Source organism: Tachysurus fulvidraco, chromosome 2 (assembly GCF_022655615.1).
Source record: "Tachysurus fulvidraco isolate hzauxx_2018 chromosome 2, HZAU_PFXX_2.0, whole genome shotgun sequence".
Lineage (NCBI taxonomy): Eukaryota > Metazoa > Chordata > Actinopteri > Siluriformes > Bagridae > Tachysurus > Tachysurus fulvidraco.
The window spans coordinates 27179451-27198765 of record NC_062519.1 but is presented as its reverse complement, the minus strand read 5'-3'; the positions used below and the strand labels follow the sequence as shown (position 1 = coordinate 27198765).

The following is a 19315-nucleotide window of genomic DNA, read 5'->3' as shown; positions in this document are numbered from 1 at the left end:
AGCATCCTGAGCTTTTCTTGGCCCTCTCATAAACCCTGCACTCAGTCTCTACAAGCAGCTGTTAAATTGGTGACTGTACCATCTGCTGTGCTGCAGGTCTGCACAGTTGTAATTGGCTTCTGGTGGCCTTGAGTAGATGTTAGACATCTTTTACACACATTGGTTTTTAAAGCATTACATTAAACATTTTAATGCATTACATTAAACATCATTTGGGATTGTCTCTCAGCAGGATCTTCGATTGAATCAGTACTGTCCAACAGCATGGACTTTATTTGTGTTCAATCTAAAGGTGCACATTCAAATAAAAAGTACATGTGGTACAGTAACACAATTGTATTTGGTAACACAATGTGTTTGGTAACACAATGAGGCATCCTGATTTTTTTTTTTTTTTAAGATAAAAGAGAAAAGTATAGTTTTTTTTTTAGTAATTTGTTTTTATTTTTTTATTGCAATTAAATCCACAATTTTGGTTTAAAACACTTCAGAGTTGCTGTTGAAAAATGTGGTTGTTTGAATATGCAAAACTATTGTTCCCTTCCAAAAATGGGTTCTTTTGCTGTATCAAAATTGGAAAAAAAAAAAAAGTCATGTTTTGTACGTTTTAGGTACATTTAATGTTGGAGTCTAGTTACCTTTTTTTTACTATTTAATTTCTTTATTTCTTTTTTTTTCTCTCTCATGAAGTTAACAAAGCGAATGTAGCTTGTGTTGTCACTGAAAACTCAGAAACCTTCCAAAAAAAAAAAAGCAACATAAACATGTTATAGAAAACATGTTTGTTTATTTGTGGGTTTGTTTATTTGTAAGTTTTTGGGTTTTTTTTGTATTTTACAGCATTCATTTTGAAGTGCAGTCTGCTGCCATACAAGTCGACCGTTTCTGAAGTCTAATATAAATGAATATATGTCCCAGTATGATCTGAGGCACAGCCTGTGTGGTCATTTCTCTATGTGGTCAAGCAGACGGTCGACCTGGATGGAACGCTTTCTTTGGACAAACGTATAGACATTTGGATGAAATCTTGTGTAAGCTGTTGCAGAGTAATTTATATGTCTAAGGACAGGAATAAAATGCAAGACCAAGACTGTACACATACAGAGGAACTAAGACTGTGCACTTACTCCCTGCTGCTGTTATTCTGTTGTTTCCAATTCTAGCTGACTTTCATCTTAATCACAAGAAGGAAATTGATTGAAATCTACATTTTTTATTAAGCATTGTGTTTTGTGTGTGTGTGTGTGTGTGTGTGTGTGTGTGTGTGTGTGTGTGTGTGTGTGTGTGTGTGTGTGTGTGTGTGTGTGTGTGTGTGTGTGTGTGTGTGTGTGTGTGTGTGTGTGTGTGTGTGTGTGTGTGTGTGTGTGTGGCCACTAAGTAAATGTTTCCTGTTTCTCTTAAGGTGTGTCGTGAGCAGTTTGTGGCTCTGCACAGTCAGCCCATTCTTCAGGACCTCTCCAAGTTCCTGCTGCAAAAGTATTGCTCTGGACCACCGTAAGTTTCCACACACACACACCTAAAACACACGGTGTGATGCATGTATGCAAAAACAGACAGTATGGCACATGTACGCACACACACTCTCACACAGTGCAACGAATGTATGTAAAAGCCAGTACACGCGCGCACACACAAACACACGGTGACGCATGTATGCAAAAACAGAGACGCACAGTATGGCACATGCGCACACACACACACACACACACACACAGAGACTGAGACTTATGTATGCAAAAACACAAACACAGTGGCACAGACAAACACAGAGACTTGTGCATACATGGGTAGAGAGACAAATAGACAGTCACATAGCCACACACACCTTCGTATAGACACACAGAAATGCATGCAGACAGATACACATACTCTGTTACACACATGACTAAGCACTGTTGGTTTTCTGGTGTTTTATTTTCCAGTTTACGTATTATTCTTAAATGCAACTGCACATGTACGTCTGTCTGCTTCCAGAGTTAACACCAAGAGCAAGAAGTTTCTGGAATTCTGGAAAATGTCTCAGCTGCTAGGGAAGGTGCCAGAAACAGGTGTGTGCAGTTTGATTGACAGCTTACGTGTTTGTACACTTGCCTCCGCTTTCTAACAAACGAGGCTTAAAAAGAAAGGTTGGTGAAGGAAGCAGTTTCCTTTAACATTTGCACCAACATTCTGTAACATAAAATGGAGCTATACACAGTTAAAATGTGATTCGTTAGGGAAAAAAATATTGTTATAATGTTGGCAAATTGCTGCTACAAGGGGAATAAAACTCATTGTGAGGTTTCATTATTTCACCCTGATTTTTTTAATATTACTTTTTGTGAGTTATTTGTATGTCTATATATGGCCTATGTGTCACTTATTACATTGTATATGTGGTGGTCGAGGTGTAAAATAAATCCCTACACTGATATTGCCTAGTTACTGAAGGTGCACGAAACTAAAAAGATAAAGAAAACGTCTGAGAATATTTTGGGTTCTTTCTGCCAGGTGATTTTGATCTACAGAGGGTGAAGGAATCCACATATTTCTTCAGTTGATCTAGATGAAGAACCGTTACAGGTTGAACCGGAGAGGAAATGCTGCTTTGCCCCTGGAGCATCTTCACACTGGGCACAGAGACTGAGAGTCTGACTCTACTGCTGCTGCTCACATGGCATCTATACAAATGCTGTGACAATTTCAGGGACTGGGACTGAAAGAGAAGGAATATTGGCACACCGGAGGATTAGAGTGGTCTCAAGGTGTGTGAGTGCAGGTAGATAATCTGTGTCCTCTATTCATAAAGATGAATGCAGAGTCCTGGCAAAGAGCCTGTATGGAAGCACTGTGCTTTTGTGGGCTCTGTAACGTTGATCGCTTTCCTTAACACGGCTAGGCTGATTAAATACACAACCTTGTCTCTCATCGGCATAATGAGAGCTCACACAGGTAAAAGGCCACTCTGCCATTTCTAAAATATCCTCATTTAGTCTGCTGCTGTTCGGCTCAGAGCAAGGCACAGCAAGCAGGGAGAAAGGATATAATGTAAAGAATGCTGTGAACACAGTTCAGGATTTACAGGAACATAATGGTATTTTGTAAACCTTTTGTGCAAAAGCTATAATGTATAAATATGGATCAATGTCTAATAAAACTGTATTATTATTCTCTTAAGATGTATGTTTTTTTTTTCACCAAATTGTACACATTATACACAAGCTCTGCATTTTATAAATATGCAAAAACAACCGCACTCTTTTTTTTTTATTTTTATTTTTTTCTCTTCTCAGTTATGAACCTGCCAATATAAACTGTCATCCTGGAAGCCTCTCCACTTCCTTATCTCACATTCGACACTGGTCTTTTCTCTCCTTACATGAAAAACGTTGCCCTGCTTTTAAGGTTATGTGAGAATATATTAAAATAAAAGATACAATTAATAAAAAAAAAATAAGAAAATGCATTGAAACCTGTAGAAACTGTTGTGTGCACATGTGTATACTGTACAGTGTATCTCACTGACTACATTTTAACTAAAACAAACACCTTGCACTTTGCACCATATAACCTTTCTATATATGCATTTCAGTTTCCACCTTATACAAACGATTCTATATCGTACACGTACTGCTCCACTGTTCGTCCATATTCACTGACCCTGATTAAGCTCAACAGGTCACAAGTTCACTAAAACAGAAGACTAGAAGGATTTATGAACCTATTCAGTGTGATCACTCGTGCAGTATAAACAGCTGTATAGCTTTGTGTTGCTGGTCATGTTTTCTGCTATATTGTTCTGGGATTATGCATGTAGAGGTTGTTCTGAAACTGAATAATTTACTGCAGTACGGATTGAAATATGATCCTGGCATTCTGTCTGGCCCTCTATAAAAGCCGCCGTCTTGTTATTTGATGAAGTGCTAACAATCCCGTGCTCATATATTTAGGCATTATTTCCAAGTACCTTCCCCAAGTTAACCAACCTTAATAAGATGCGTGAAATAAGATGAGTGCTGAAATAATGTGTATATAGGGTAGAGTTAGAAAAGGTCACACAATCATATTAGGTCATCACTGGAACCTGACAGCCAAGATTTATTTAGAAAAATTAAAGTTTAAAAAAAACAACAGCTGTTTGCCTTTATACAAGACTGAAATGCTTTGCAGTCCTCAGTTGCGAAGCCATAAGTGGTGTTGAGTGGGGAAAAAAAATACAAAAAAGAAGCATGGAGGTCAAACATGACTCTTCCTCTCTTTATTGAAAGATGAACTTAAACCACAGAACAAAAGTCATCCCCAGCCTGAATGCATAGCAAAACCTGTGGCATGTTTTCTTCCCAATATTGAACAGCACTTCAGTCTACCTTCAGTGCTTCTTTTGGTCAAAACATGGACAGATTTTTATTGCTTTTGATTTTTTTTTGTTTGTTTTTTAATTTGGTGAACAGTATACAAGAATAGGGAGATTGTCGAATATCTAAAGAAAGGAAAAATGTTCTCTTGCGGTGTTCATGGGTTGTAAGAATTTTTAGGTGGTCGCATACCAGCCAGCAGGTTTTAGATTTAAACCTTTATACACAATGGGCAAATGGGGATATATTTAACAAATTTGTCTTACAGGACCAGAATATTAAAACTGTGTAAAAAAAAGATTTAAAACTATTTTAATACATGTATGTATAAGGTCATGAGCAAGACAATGCTGGCTTACATCACCCTCATACAGGAAGCCTCCATGACATATTTTGAGTATTACATGTAACAGGCCTTCACCAGTGACATTACTAAAGCAACAGGAATTTAAGAGCCACAAGGGACAATACAGGCAGCCATCTTCAAACAGTGCTGTGATGAAAAACACATTTGAATGAATAATGATGTTAGTGTGGAAAGAGACTGCGTAAGTTATTTTGTGAAACCAAAAGAATGGGTAGCACATGAGCACAGAAAGACTCATAGATGCATAAAGTGTGCTAACACTTCACTGGATATAATCACTAAATAACAAGCAGCTAAAATCTCCTGCTCGGTTCACATTACCTTGCTTCTCCTTCTGCAATTCTAAGGAGCGTTTTGTAAATATTAGCCCATAAGACCATTCTATGCTGGGTTATACAGAGTGACTGTCCATGTTGTATGCTGCTACATCCTTTTTCATTAGTTTGTGAAATCTCTAACTCGGTCTAATCTTCAGAATCGTTGATTAATTTCCACAGATATTCAAGTGAGGCTAACATGGGTGTAGTACTGCAAAAGCCATCAACATGAGGAAAAAATGTATTTACAGTTTTGTTGTGTCTCTCCCCATTTCTGGTTTCTCTCATCCTACATTTCTTGTTTCCATTGTAACTAAATCCATTTTTTTTCTTCAGTTTTTAGATTTAATAATAATTTCATGTAGGATGTTGCCATGGGCTGTAAATATGACTGCTTGAATATTTAAAACGTACACACAGGCCTGGACAAAAATATGGCTTCTAAATGGAAATCAAGGCAATGAAATTATGTTTCGCTCTTTTCATTTCAGTTGTTTAAACACTCAACATTTTTTTATTCTGTGAACTTTGGTCCAGAAATGATGAGGTCAAATCCATTTCTGCACCAATGCTTCCAAACTGCTCAACTGTTAATTACACTTTTGGTCAAATACAGCTTTCTTGCATTTTCTATAGTCATTTTAATATTGCTCAATCATAATTAAAAACACTAAAAACACTAACCACTCCAAGTAGGTTGGAGGAGACTTACAAAAACACTTAGTAAGGAGTTACATAGTAATCGGAGACACGTTACCTTTCCCCACATTGCATTCCACTCTACACTGTATTGTTTGAACTACCGTGTACAGTAGGGAACAGTTTCTTGCAATGTTTGTATACAACCACATCAAAAGTAAGCAATTATTAAGAGGCAAAGTGTGTGGGGTGGAGCTACATTGATATTTATGTTGGTGGGTACAACAAAAACATCTCTGATATTTAGATCTTCAGTTTTTACAGAATTTGTATGGTTAATAGTGTCCTCTCAAGTCTGGCAGTTTAAGCCCCCTCCCCACCCCTGTGTCACAATTTGAACCATGTACATTCTTAAGGTAAGCTCCAGGGAATGAGAAAGGGTTGAGAAATGTACTTGCTGAAGGAAGAGACACCTACACACCCAGCTCCATCAAGGTCACAAATTGGAAGATAATCTGGATCTAACGTGATGTTCTGTCTCTGGAAGGCTGACTACTGAATCTTTCTTGGGCAGTCCCGAGTCCTGGCTTGGCCTCATTTGTGGAAGGGAAGCAGGTGGGAATGCACCCATAGACATCTGGTGCTGAAGTGTCATCCTGGGAGGAATAGCAGCCCTGATGCCTGTGGGCCCAGGGAGATTATGACCAGGTCCAATTGAGGTGGAGGAAACTCTCGTAGACTGGGGTGGGCTTGGGGCAGCTGGTTGCATGGCATCATGAGGCAAAGATGGTTGAGAGGCTGAGAGTGCCCTGGCATCCTGGGTCATTGCACTCCTGGGAACTGTTGCTCGGTGTGTGGGACTGGAGATGTGCTGCTGTACCAGGGAGAGCTGGGAGCCTGAAGGAGCACCCATGGGACTGGAGCTGTACTGGAATGTTCGACCACCGGTAGGCAATGGACTCTGGACAGGCGTGCTAGTGATGGCAGAGGGCAGAACAGTGCTGGAGAACTGTGAACCTGGAGGAATCTGCTGGGTGCCTGGGCTAGAGAGGCTTTGGACTACCTGGAAACGGCGCACCATGCGAGGGGACTGGAGAACTCCGTGGGCTGCCAGAGAGCTGGCCATCTGGGGACAGAAACTCATGGCTACCGCCTGCTGCAGGGTGGCAATGGCTGAGCCTGTTGGAGGCTGATTGGCAGAAGGAAACATGGTCCCATGGGTGGACTGAGTAGCTGACATGGCCCTGGGTCTTTGCAAATCCACTAGTTTCACCATTTCCCGGTCATACTTCACAATCTCCTGAATTAGCTCGTTCTCACGGTTGTTGAAAACTCCAGAGTTTAGGTCATGTTGAACTTTGTGCATCAGCAGGGAGTTCTTTTTGCCTGCAAATAAAAAGAAGCAATGTTCATTTTTCTTGCCTTATTTTATTCAGTTACCATGCACAGTGTCCCTTGAAAGTTTGTGAACACTTTAGAAATTTCTAGATTTCTGCCTAAATATAACCCAAAACAACAACGTGAACACAATCAAACAGATCAGACAAATAATTATACTTGGTCATTTTTTTATTCAGGAAAATGTTCCAAGGAGTATGTGAACCTCTAGGCTTAGTACTTAATTTCACAGTCAAATTAGTGTCCATCTGATTTTGGTCAATGAGATGACGATCAGGTCTCCATGAGTGTCTTATTTTATTTAAAGAAAGAAATATATCAAAGTCTGATGTTCATGATGTGTGTTTGTGGAAGGGGATCATTGCAAAAATAATGGAGATTTCTGAGGAGAGATCTGAAGAGATTTCTCCTCTCTTAAGTGTTTGGACTCATAGTCATATAGATTCTGTAGAAATGGAGGAAATTTAAGACCATCGGTACATTCCCAGAAGTCATCAAACAAATAAAATCACTCCAAAAGCAAGACATGTAGTAGTCTGTTGGGTCAGAAAAGAATACAGGGTAACTTCTAAGCAAATAAAGACCTCTTTTACTTTGGCTTATGTTAATGTTCATGAGCCATCAGGTGAACACTGAACAGCCTCGGTGTGCAAGGAGTTACAAGGAGAAAGTCACTACTCTCCAAAAAGAACATTGCTGCCAATGAAGTTTGCTAAAGATCATGTGGACAAGCTTAAGCAATACAAAAAATAATTTGTGGAAGGCAGAGACCAAAATATATTTTATTTTATTTTTTTAATGAGAAGCATTATCTTTGGAAAAAGGAAAATACTGAATTCCAGCATAAGAACCTTACAGTATACCTTCTGTGAAACATGGTGGTGGCAGTATCATGCTTTGGGCCTGTACTACTGCATCTGGCCCAGGACAGTTTGACATAATGTATGGAACAATGAATTCAGAATTATACCAGTGAATTCTAAAGACATCTGTCCATGAACTGCATCTAAAGAGAAAATGGGTCATACACCAAGACAATGATCACAAAAACGCAAGTATGTCTACCAAATAATGATTAAAGTGGAACAAATGTTTAATGTTTTAGAATGGATAAGTCAATGTTCTGAGCTCAATCCAAAAGAAAAATTGTGGAAGGACCTGATGCAAGCAGTTCAAGTGAGGACACCACCTAAAATCCGAGTGTCGAAGCTGTTCTGTACTTAGGAATGGAATAAAATACTTCTAAGCTGTTTTGCTGTTATTGCTGCACAACGGCTCACAACAGATACTGGTTAGGTTCAAATACCTTTGCATGTCAAACATATGTATTGCAGGATAATTTTTCTCAATAATTAAATAAAGAAGTGTAATATTGTTGGCTCATTTGTTTGATTGCATTCACTTTGTTTACATTTGGGACTTGATGATATTTTCATATTCATCATATATCATATTTATGCAGAAATATAGGAATTTCTAAAGGTTCACAAACTTTCAAGCGATATATATTTATATACTTTCTACTTATACAGTATATATAGCATTATTTGTTGTAGCTTATCTTTTGCTATGCACAATTTAGCCCCACTTCAGCATGTACTAATGGAAATGGATCAAAAAAGACCCCCCCACTGCTCAGATATTATTCTCAGAGTGGGAATTAAACAAACACCTTTAATGTACACCAAACCATTTTTTGGAAGTTGGACCAGGAAAAACAATCCGAGCTGAAACTGCTGTGCTAGATCAGCAGTTTCAGCGGTAGGTGTAACTAATAAAGTGGCAACATACTATATATTACTATACACGATATATGGCTTTGAAATACTGCTGTCATTAGCATTATCCTTAAATCCTGTTCAGACTGCAGGGCTATTCTCCATTGTAAAAGATATTTGTAAATGATTTCATCTGTACACCAATCTTATTGCATTTTAATATTTATTATATTCTGTGTTCCATTACAGTGCTTGAAACAGATTGCTTTGTTTAGTGCTGCAGTAGTAGTTCAAATATCTAATCCAAAGCTTGGCACACAGCCTTTTTAATTTCAGAAACTGTAAGGCTTGTCTGTGGTTCACCTGTCCAATAATTACAGAGGTGGGAGAATCTGTTTCTGTTTATGCAAATAACTTCTCTTCAGTTTTTATCTAATACCCCAAAGTTTTGCACCAGTGGTGGCCCCACCCATTGCAGCAGCCAGAGTAGTCTGGATCCTTTGTCTATTTTCTGCTGAGTCATTGTACTTCTTCTACTAACATGATATGGAGCATGTGGCCGTAGCCCTATCCAATCACTCCTACTGCTGAGAGAAAGCAATTCTCCAGGTGAAATGACCTACCTCCCACAGACAATGCATGACCATCTCTCTCTATTATGCTCATCCCCCAACCCTTTCCATCTCAGTATAACCCGCAGTGCTGACTCGCATTTCCCCAGGGGGTCTCGTCCCTCCATATCCACCTTACTGCCCTTATAAAGAAAACACTAACAGATAGGGGCATGTTCTCATTTGTGTGAGCAGATGCATTCAGCAGCATTTTAAAAGCCTCTAAAATAAACAAGCTTATTTTGGATACAACTATTTATTTTTTACATGAATTGAAGCTATATCTGAAGCTCCAATGTCATATCTTCTTTGTTTAAAAACGACACGTTTCCCAAAACCACATAACCATTCATTAAGCTAATATTATACCCGTCTCTATAATGTTAAATGTCCAAACGTCCAAACACAGGGCTGGCACGGCAGGATGAGCTGTCATTGTTTCTAGAATCCAAACTCGTTCGCTAGCAGAAGTGATCTCGGATGGAATGTGGATACCATGGCAACAGCAGGGCAGGAAGTGGCAATGTAGGTGCTTTGTAAACAGTTGAGGTGGTCATGTGACATCAGCAGCAGTTGGAAGAGGAGCACGGGATGCAGGGAGGAGGGGCGTCACTTAGCTGATTGCATGTTTACATACTGTTGCTGGATGTCCATTGTAAAAAACAATAAATAAATAAATAAAAATGATGAAAGGCTAAACAGAATTGACTGATGAAATAATCTCCTCCTTTGACCTTTCATTGTGCAATATACAAAAGGCATATACAAACAAATACATACAGATAAACCACTCGTATAATACAGACAGATAGATACTGACACTAGAAACGCTAGGTTGTGTATGTTGCATATATGATTAATGGATGGAGGTTAAAGGGTGTGGTTTGTTGTTTTTTCCAAAATATTAAGGAGTTCTTGGGTAAACAATTTAGATATAAATGTCTTCTGTCTTCCACACTACCAAGTTTATCTATCCAAAAACCTACTTGATTGGGTGGTGCCTTCAATTGTATAAACATATTGTACCATTTGTTTGCACACTATATAGGCCACTATATGTTTGTGGATACTTAACCATCACAGCCATATGTGGGTCTTCCCCATTTCTGTTCACCGGAACGAAATGCCCAAACCTGTTCAGTGGGACACTGTGGGAGCTCCATAACGATGATTTCCCAAGGTTGAAATGCTAGAACTCAAGTAACCTGCACAGAGTATCAACCTTACTGAACAGCTTTGGGACGAACTGGAACACTGACTATGTGCTAGGCATTGTTTTTTCTTCTTTTTTTCCCCCCTCTTTACCATACATTAGTGCCTGACCTCACTAAAGCTATCTCAGAAGAGTGAAGGCAATTCTGAAATTGGGTGTAGAAGAAGCACATATGAATGGGCTATACACTGGTACAAAGAAGTGTACAGTAATACCTCGAGATACGAGTTTAATTCGTTCCGTGACCTTGCTCGTATCTCAATTTGCTCGTATCTCAAAGCAATTTTCCCCATTAAAATGAATTGAAATCCCATTAATTCGTTCTAGCTCGCAAAATTCCACTCCAGTTGTTTTGTTTGTGTTTTGAATATGAAAATGTACAGTACCTGTATTTATAAATGACAAATATTGTATAAAAACATACAGTAATAAAAGAGAATGTTAAAAAAATAAACTGGTTTTACTATAAAGTGTATTATTTACCTTGGAGATCAGACGACTTGAGCTAACGGAAGATACGCAAGGAGGTTGAGGGAGGAGTAAACAGGCGGAGGAGTTAGGAGGAATTTTGTCTCGTACGTACACTTTAACTTTCGTTCACTTACTCGCTACTGTACATTCTTAATGCTACTTTACACTTAGATGGAACTTAACTAAACTTCACTAAAATTAATGAACTTAACTGAAATTCGCTTAACTGAACTTAATTGCTACAATTCCTGTTTTCTTTACATTAATTTTGCTTAATTTTCTTCATCGCTTTTCTCTTCACTTGTTTTTGCCTTTTTTGTCACTCTTTCCTCACCAACATCTGCCGGTCGTTTTAATAAAAACCTGTCCAAGAAGGTTTGTTTCTTCCTCCCTTTAAAATGGGTGTTTCTTTTCAATAAATTGAGAAAGTTGTTGTTGTGAGTCTTTGTTCGGCGGCTTCGGCTCAGATGTTCGTATCTCACACGTGGTCGTTGGGGATCTTTGTAAAATCTTCGTATCTCAAAAATTTGTTCGTATCTCAAAAAATTCGTATGTCAATGCACTCGTATCTGGAGGTATCACTGTACATGTGGTGCTTTACCCAAAAAGGTATTTAAGTTTTTTCAATATGTTTATGGTCCGTTATATCCACATTACCAGATGAACAGATTACATACTAATGTTAAAAAAAGCTGATAAGCCTTAACTAGAGTTAGACACGTGCATTTTTTTTAATATTCAAAAATTTAAAAATTCTCAATTTATGAAAAACATAAATAAACATTTTTTTTATGGTTTTCAATCAGACTGAATGTATTGCAGCCATACAGGCTCTTAGTGACTTTTACCTCAAATTGCTGAAACAACCCTTGTGTTAACTGATGGATGATTAGATTAACAGATAAACAAATCCATACCTATCCGATCTAGTCTGTCGATGGCCACGGTCTCGAAGGCTCTCCTCATCATTGGATATTCCTCCAGAACTTCATTAAAGTTGTCCACTGAGAGTGAGAACAGGCGGCAATAGGTGTCTGCGCGAACGTTGGCTGTGCGTCTTCCCCGAGTCAGCAGGCAAATCTCTGAGAGAGTCACAGACACGAGGTCAGCATCATGCTACCCTGATTACAACATAACAACCACTAGAAACCTTTATAGATGCGTGAACCATGGCTCATAAACAGCACCATGTTGGATGCAAAATACTGTTTATCCTTTACATTAATATTATATTGAAACACACATTGCCAGTGTCATAGTCTCTCGTGCTATACAATAATATTTCCTGCTTTTTATGAACCTGACATCCAATTCTGTTCCATCTCTGGTAATTAATATGTTATTAATGCCAAGCACTTGTTCAGAAATAGGCTCCAGAGCATTCTCAAAATGCCCTCCAATTGAATTTTAACAGGCTGTGCATTAATTAATACATCTAATTATATTTAGCACCCCATTAGCTGGCCTCTGAAGGGGTCAGGACCGGGATCCCTCGTGCTTCTGGGCAGGCTATTCTTCCTCAAGTTTAAGAGCCAACACCACGAGGCTGGGAAGCACCAGCCCAATTATCACTCAGGCAAGAAGACACTTTTCAAGTGGGAGTCATATGGCTGGAAACATGGCTGTTCTTCCGAGTGAGCGAAAGCAGAGTGTTCATTCACTGCAGCTGATTTACACTTGATTCCAAAATGATGCCTTAATTAAAGCTTTTTTATGGCTTATATATTAATTTCCTGTAGCAGCATGGCTTTTGACAGTAATTCTGGGTTTCATTTGTAAATGATAGGTCTATACTAAAGTGGTCATGCCAATAATTTGTTGTTTCTATAGTAACAGCTAATTCTCTAACACAAGGTATGTATGGTGGACACACCATTAGTCCAAACATAATAAACAGTTACAAAAAATGTGTTATTTCACAAAGAAAAACATTAAAATATTGATATGGTTTCTTTCTCTTTTTTTTCCCTTTTTTTGTTTTTTTGTTCTGGAGTTCTTTTTGGGTCTTGTCCATTAAAAAAGAGAAAAAACAGAGGACTAACCTCTCATGGAAATTCTACAACGTTAAATACAAAACAGTTATTCCCATTGTCTCAAAGCAGCTTTACAGAAGTATGGAAACAGAAGAGAGAGAAAACAAAAATAAGTATATAAGAATAAGAAGAAGAAAAAATAAGGATAAAATTAAATAAATGAATATATATACAATTAAAGTTTCAAATTCACTTTAAAAATGTTAACTTAAAAATTTAAATACTATATATTTCTATCCCTATCCTAATGAGCAAGCCGGAGGAAAAACTCACTGAGATGATAAGAAGAAGAAACCTTAAGAGGAACCAGGCTCAGAAGGGAACACATCCTCATTTGGGTGACACTCTACAGTAAATAATGTAAATGCAAATAATGTCCTTTCTACAACAGTTTATAACAGTGCACCCGAGAGCTCCTGAGGAACTAATGGAGTTCAGCACAGACCTGACTGCTGATAAAGACCAGACCATACAGCTGACAGGCACAACGTTGGTTCAAAAAAGGCATGACAGTCTCTGGACGGCTTCATCCTCAACAATCCCACGAGACACTGGCTGACCATGCAGATCAATCCCTGTATGTATTTCTTACTGTTACTTGCCCAACCGCTACTGTACATACTCTCTACTATAGTCTATTAATTATTTGCTGAATACATATATACAGTATTTACATATTCAACTGTTCTTTTGCACAATTTTACTATTTGCACTTCTGGTACATGTTACTCTGGAACAATTGTTCTCCATGAAGTTTTAAAGAAACAGCTACAGTCAAGCCCGAAATTATTCATACCCCTAGCAAATTCTGACTTAAAGTTACTTTTTGTTCAAATGTAAATAAAAGATGAGTAATAATTTTTTCCACAATGATGCCTCTTGTACATCGTCGTATTATTATTTACTGGGAGACGCCTGTGTCATTTCTAATCAAGAAAAAACTTGCTGGTTGAATAAAAGTAACTTTTAAGTCAGAATTTGCCAGGGGTATGAATAATTTTGGGCTTGACTGTACATCTGTGGAATTATGGTACTGAAATAGAATATTGATTATAAAACCAAGCAAAATGCTACAATTCAAATCCAGGTTTCTATGTGAATTGCCCTAATTTGAAAAAAGATATAAATGTTAATTGGTCAATTGTCCTAGTAGTATATTGTTACATCAAAGAGATTTAATGTTCTTAAGGTCACATGGCATCACATACTGTAGTGTTTTATTTCTGCACAGGTAAGCAGAGAAGCAGATAACATGCTTTATATTGCTTCATAATTCTTTCATTTCTTTAGAAAGGAAAAGGGAAACATTAGCATATGACCTTGACCATCTGTATGAGTCATGCATATGTGAGTATGGAAGTGTGTGTGTGTGTGTGTGTGTGTGTGTGTGTGTGTGTGTGTGTGTGTGTGTGTGTGTGTGTGTGTGTGTGTGTGTCAGTCTGTTAGACGTGATATTCACAGCTCAGGGAAGATTAATGATTTTTCTTGCACAGGGAATGAGAGCCAATGTGTATGACCGACTAAAGCATCCCAATGCTCGCCTCACATTTCCCTTTAAATAGTGCATACTTAAGTAAAGTTCAACTTGTGTAAAAAGACACCCGTGGTCCTGAGAAGAAACGGTGCATTTAGAATTCATGCCATAGTCACCCACTGTTACATAAGTTTCTTACCATTCTGGTTTTAAACAAAATAATATAAAGAAAATATAAAATAATTATTTCAATGTAGTTAAAGAGAAACTAGGGCACATGAGTTGTCATCTTGTTAAAATCATACTCTGCTCTTTCATACTTGGCTAACTAATGCACTTTTTTTAGGTAGGGAATCTTCAAGGTTGACATTACAAAGTACTCTGTCATTATTGTCTGGCACTGCTAATTAGATGTAATTAATTGCACTTGTTTTTTAAAACCTTGGCTTCCGTTGGTTCTCCTATTTCCTGGCACATTCCCAGCTCAAGTGAAATTCTAGCCAAAGATGTGGAATAGAGGCTAAGATATGTAATGGCTGAACAATGTAAGTAGATTTTTCATCAAATAGACTTCAATATTGTTGTTGTTGTTTTTTTTTAAAGTTGGCCAAAGCAATTACGGTACATTCAAATATAACTATATAAAATATTCATGATGATATGTTTGAAAGTTTCTAAAACTATGGAAGTGGACACGAAGCAATTAAATAGTGTGGAATATGTGTAGTTATTTAAGGGTTAAAGCAATCATTTGGAAGATTACAGTGTGTGATTACAGCTGATTTTTTTAAAAAGTTTATTTTGATGGAATGAGATAACATCTCATAAAAAAATGAAAGTGCAATAAAATCTTAGTTGTATAACAGACCATGCCAAGATTCTCTAACAAAAGACCTGTGATTAAACAAAGTGACTACATTCTGCTTACATCATCAGTCAGTGCGATCAGATGCTTGCAGAAAATGGGGTCACATAAATAGACAAAAAATTTCACAGTGAACAGGAGTTTTTTTCTGAATCTTAGCATGTTTCTTTTACCTGTCACCATATCTGTAGCTCTCATCTTTGCAATGACATTAAATCAACCACTAATGAGTATTCCACATGCAAACAAATAATTATCTGTATAAAAGTAAATCAAATATTCTATAGGTATAGATAAGTGGCAAATTATTTAAACCCAATATAAAGTGTGTTAGTAAGGTGTTGTTCTGATGCAAGCTGTAGTGCAGCTTTAATGCTCATTGGCAGACCTTCTGTCAAGTCTCAGGAAGTGCGCTGGACACATGAGCACTGTTCTGTATTACCTCAGTTAGTGGTTTCATGATGATGGTGGTGTACATCACTGTCTAATTTCACAACACATCACAATTACCATTAAGTGTTCACTTGTGTTAAGGGCTGGTGACTGAAAACCACAGCATATGATTTACATCATTTTATATTCATCAAACTAATCACTGAACACATCAGAAGCTAATAGTCTTTGCAATGAAACCACAACGTCGTGTCAGGATTTTTTCCCCTTTACTTTGACACCCAACTGTATTTTAGTTCAATTTCACTTCAATCAAAAGTACATTACTTCCATAATATGATGTACATTAAGTCTTGGCCTGCAGTGTGTGGTCTTTACCTCCAAAGTAAGAGCCATCAGAGAGCTTCATGCCTATGCTGCCTTTGGTAAGAACACTCACGACCCCATGCTGGATGAAATACATCTTCTTGCCGATGGTCCCCTCACGAATGATGTAATCTCCTGGCTGGAAGACCTCAAATCTGAGTTTGGTCAACATGGCCGTCACAAAGTTGGGATCAGCGTTTGCGAAAAGTGGCATGGAAGCCACCAGCTTGCGGCAGTTGAAATTGACAATTTCCTGGAAACGAATGTCATCACTGAACAAAATGTACTGCCTGAGACAAACATTAGTTTAAAGATGTAATTTGTGGTTATTAAACTCCCTAATTCGTTTATTTTGATTAATGAAGGACTCACCTCTCTCAGTGGTTCATTTAGCTCCTCTAAAATACTCTCTTCGTCAAACATCTTGCCTTGGTATCTGTGTTCATAGTAATCGTGTATCTTCTGCCGGAAATCAGCAGGAAGTTTGTGGAAGGACATGTACTGCTCCACTTGTTTGTACTGAAGAGAACAGAACAATAAAAGACAGACGCGTTCAGTTATGTGTGTCAAAGCAACAGCTTGTTCATTTCAATCTCCCATTTTCCATCCATCTCATTTATTTACTTGAGCAACAGCCGAGCTGGTGATGATCCTTACATACAGATAAGGCTGCATAATTAGAAAGACAGCATGGCTTTCCTGTTTGGGCTTTGTTACTATGTTAGGAGACATCAGACTGGGTTATTTATGGTGGATGTGATAGACTCAGGAGCATGTGAGATTGTGACAGTAGTGAGGCACCAGTGAAACAGTGCTCTTCTATTTCTGTTGCTATCATGATAAACTGCTGATGTACTGTAAAATGCAATTAAACATAATATATTAGATAGGCAACCGAATGTTAGTTTTTTTGTTCAATCACATAAGTACATGAACAACCTCAACAACCCTGTTTTGTGAACCCTGAGCTCTTCAACCACAAATGAACAGGTAGGCTACTCATTTTTTTCTTTTGGTGCCAAAACCCCTGTAAAACTGTGGCATGGTGCAGGGTTTTTTCTCCAGGTATCTGAAAGATGCTTTGAGTGAGAGCATTAATAAGCTTCGATCTGTCACGCATAACTGTGGCACTCGCACACACAGAGGTGAAAGGTGGTCTTTCAAGCCTGGCAACAGCTCTGTAACAGTCTCCAGTGAAGAGAAGATTCAGATTGATGAACCTGTCTTCTTGCAAAAGCTGCACTCCTTCTTTCTCCAGGCAAAGCAAAACCGTCTATTTTAAGTTGAAGCAAATATGTAGACCAAATATGCTTTCTGTGTTTTTTCATTTTTATCTGATTTTATTTTTCTTTAATCAGTTTTTGATAGATGCTAGTGAAAAGAAGGAAGGAAGGAAAGAAGGAAGGAAGGAAGGAAGGAAGGAAGGAAGGAAGGAAGGAAGGAAGGAAGAAGAACCGAAGTATGGGAGGGTTGAGAGGAAGAAAGGATTGATTAAGAGTGCAGAAATCCCTGCAGTATGATTGACACAACAAAGAATGAAAGAAAGAAAAGTCACAAAAGAAATGAAGTTTTTATGCCTTTCTCCACTTTGACACGAATGCTACTTTACGGCTAGTATTTGAACAGTGTTTGCGTTTCAGTGTAAAACGGAAGACAATACTGGGAATAACATTCACTTCTAATAGAAGTTCACTTCCTTTTTTTTTTATTGTATTCAAGAGGTGAAATGCTGGAAATCCCTAATTACAAAACAATTTCACAAAACCTTTTATTTCAGTAATCCGCATACAATCCTAATCTAATTAAATCTCAATTCATTACAGTGGGATAAGAGTGAAATAAGCCAAAAGGCTTCCAAAATGCCCTTCCTCTTATCCACTTGTCCTTTAGCTCTGCACGCCTGCTAATCCCACAGCTGAACTCAGAAAACACACAAAAAAGTTAGAAGCTTTTATACAACATAAAAATGTCAAATGAGGGTTAAGCACTGGCTAATGAAATGAGACAGTCTATAGCAGTTACAACCAATCTTCAAGCACAGACAAGTTTTTCATCAAGCCGACAAAGTGTCTGTAATTTACTGTTTGTCACTAGCAATCAGATCAGCATCTGTTTCTCTTGTATCACCTTCATAGAAGTACATCACCTCCTCCCTAATCTTCTCATCTCTCCTCTTCTCTCCAGTGAAAGGAAGGAAGGAATGAAGAAAGGAATAAAGGAAGGAAGGAACGAAGAAACAAAGAGGAAGGAAGGAAGGAAGGAAGGAAGGAAGGAAGGAAGGAAGGAAGGAAGGAAGGAAGGAAGGAAGGAAGGAAGGAAGGAAGGAAGGAAGGAAGGAAGGAAGGAAGGAAGGAAGGAAGGAAAAGGAAAAAAGGAAGGAAGGAAGGAAGGAAGGAAGGAAGGAAGGAAGGAAGGAAGGAAGGAAGGAAGGAAGTAAGGAAGGAAGGAAGGAAGGAAGGAAGGAAGGAAGGAAGGAAGGAAGGAAGGAAGGAAGGAAAAGAAAGAAAATGAAAGGAAGGAAGGAAGGAAGGAAGGAAGGAAGGAAGGAAGGAAGGAAGGAAGGAAGGAAGGAAAGGAAAGGAAGACAAGTATTAAGGAAGGAAGGAAGGAAGGAAGGAAGGAAGGAAGGAAGGAAGGAAGGAAGGAAGGAAGGAAGGAAAAGGAAAAAATGAAGGACGGAAGGAAGGAAGGAAGGAAGGAAGGAAGGAAGGAAGGAAGGAAGGAAGGAAAAGGAAAAAAGGAAGGAAGGAAGGAAGGAAGGAAGGGAAATGAAAGCATAAATAATACAAAAAAGGAATGAATGAAGGAAGGAAGGAAGGAAGGAAGGAAGGAAGGAAGATTTTTTAGCTAAATGTAGGTGAAGTAAACTTATTCTTTTATGAAAAACCCATCTAGGATTGAGTTGCACAATTTTATTCAAAATGTTGTATTCTCCAAATAAATCTTAAATCCATGTTATTGCCACAATGAGCTCCACAATCTAATCCAATTCCTTCTAACTAAACTGAACTCCAATGCAACCAATCCAATGGAATTTAATCTCAACGCTCTGCTCACTGTGAGCTTTAGTTATTTCAGTTGGATTTACTATTCTGAGTATTTCAGTGGAGTTTAGC

At 38.1% G+C, this 19315-nt stretch overlaps 2 protein-coding genes across 4 annotated transcripts in view; one reads left to right on the top strand and one right to left on the bottom strand.

Annotated features, from left to right (window-relative positions):
- Window positions 1-3156, top strand: part of polrmt (polymerase (RNA) mitochondrial (DNA directed)) — a 37581-nt gene extending 34425 nt beyond the window's left edge. For both annotated transcript variants that reach the window (XM_027169775.2, XM_027169774.2), the window contains exons 19-21: window positions 1403-1494; window positions 1975-2048; window positions 2491-3156. In XM_027169775.2, the coding sequence (XP_027025576.2) occupies window positions 1403-1494; window positions 1975-2048; window positions 2491-2540 (216 nt within the window). In that variant the 3' untranslated portion in view covers window positions 2541-3156. The remainder of the gene's footprint in view (window positions 1-1402; window positions 1495-1974; window positions 2049-2490) is intronic.
- Window positions 3157-4222: 1066 nt separating this feature from the next.
- hcn2b (hyperpolarization activated cyclic nucleotide-gated potassium channel 2b) overlaps window positions 4223-19315 on the bottom strand; it is a 37013-nt gene continuing 21920 nt past the window's right edge. The window contains exons 5-8 of one of the 2 annotated variants that reach the window (XM_027169777.2): window positions 16572-16718; window positions 16212-16452; window positions 11986-12150; window positions 4223-7043 (exon numbers count right to left, since the gene is read on the bottom strand). In XM_027169777.2, the coding sequence (XP_027025578.1) occupies window positions 6154-7043; window positions 11986-12150; window positions 16212-16452; window positions 16572-16718 (1443 nt within the window). In that variant the 3' untranslated portion in view covers window positions 4223-6153. Of the gene's footprint in view, window positions 7044-8725; window positions 10027-11985; window positions 12151-16211; window positions 16453-16571; window positions 16719-19315 lie in introns of those variants that run through there. The other variant, XM_047805102.1, reaches the window with a different exon arrangement.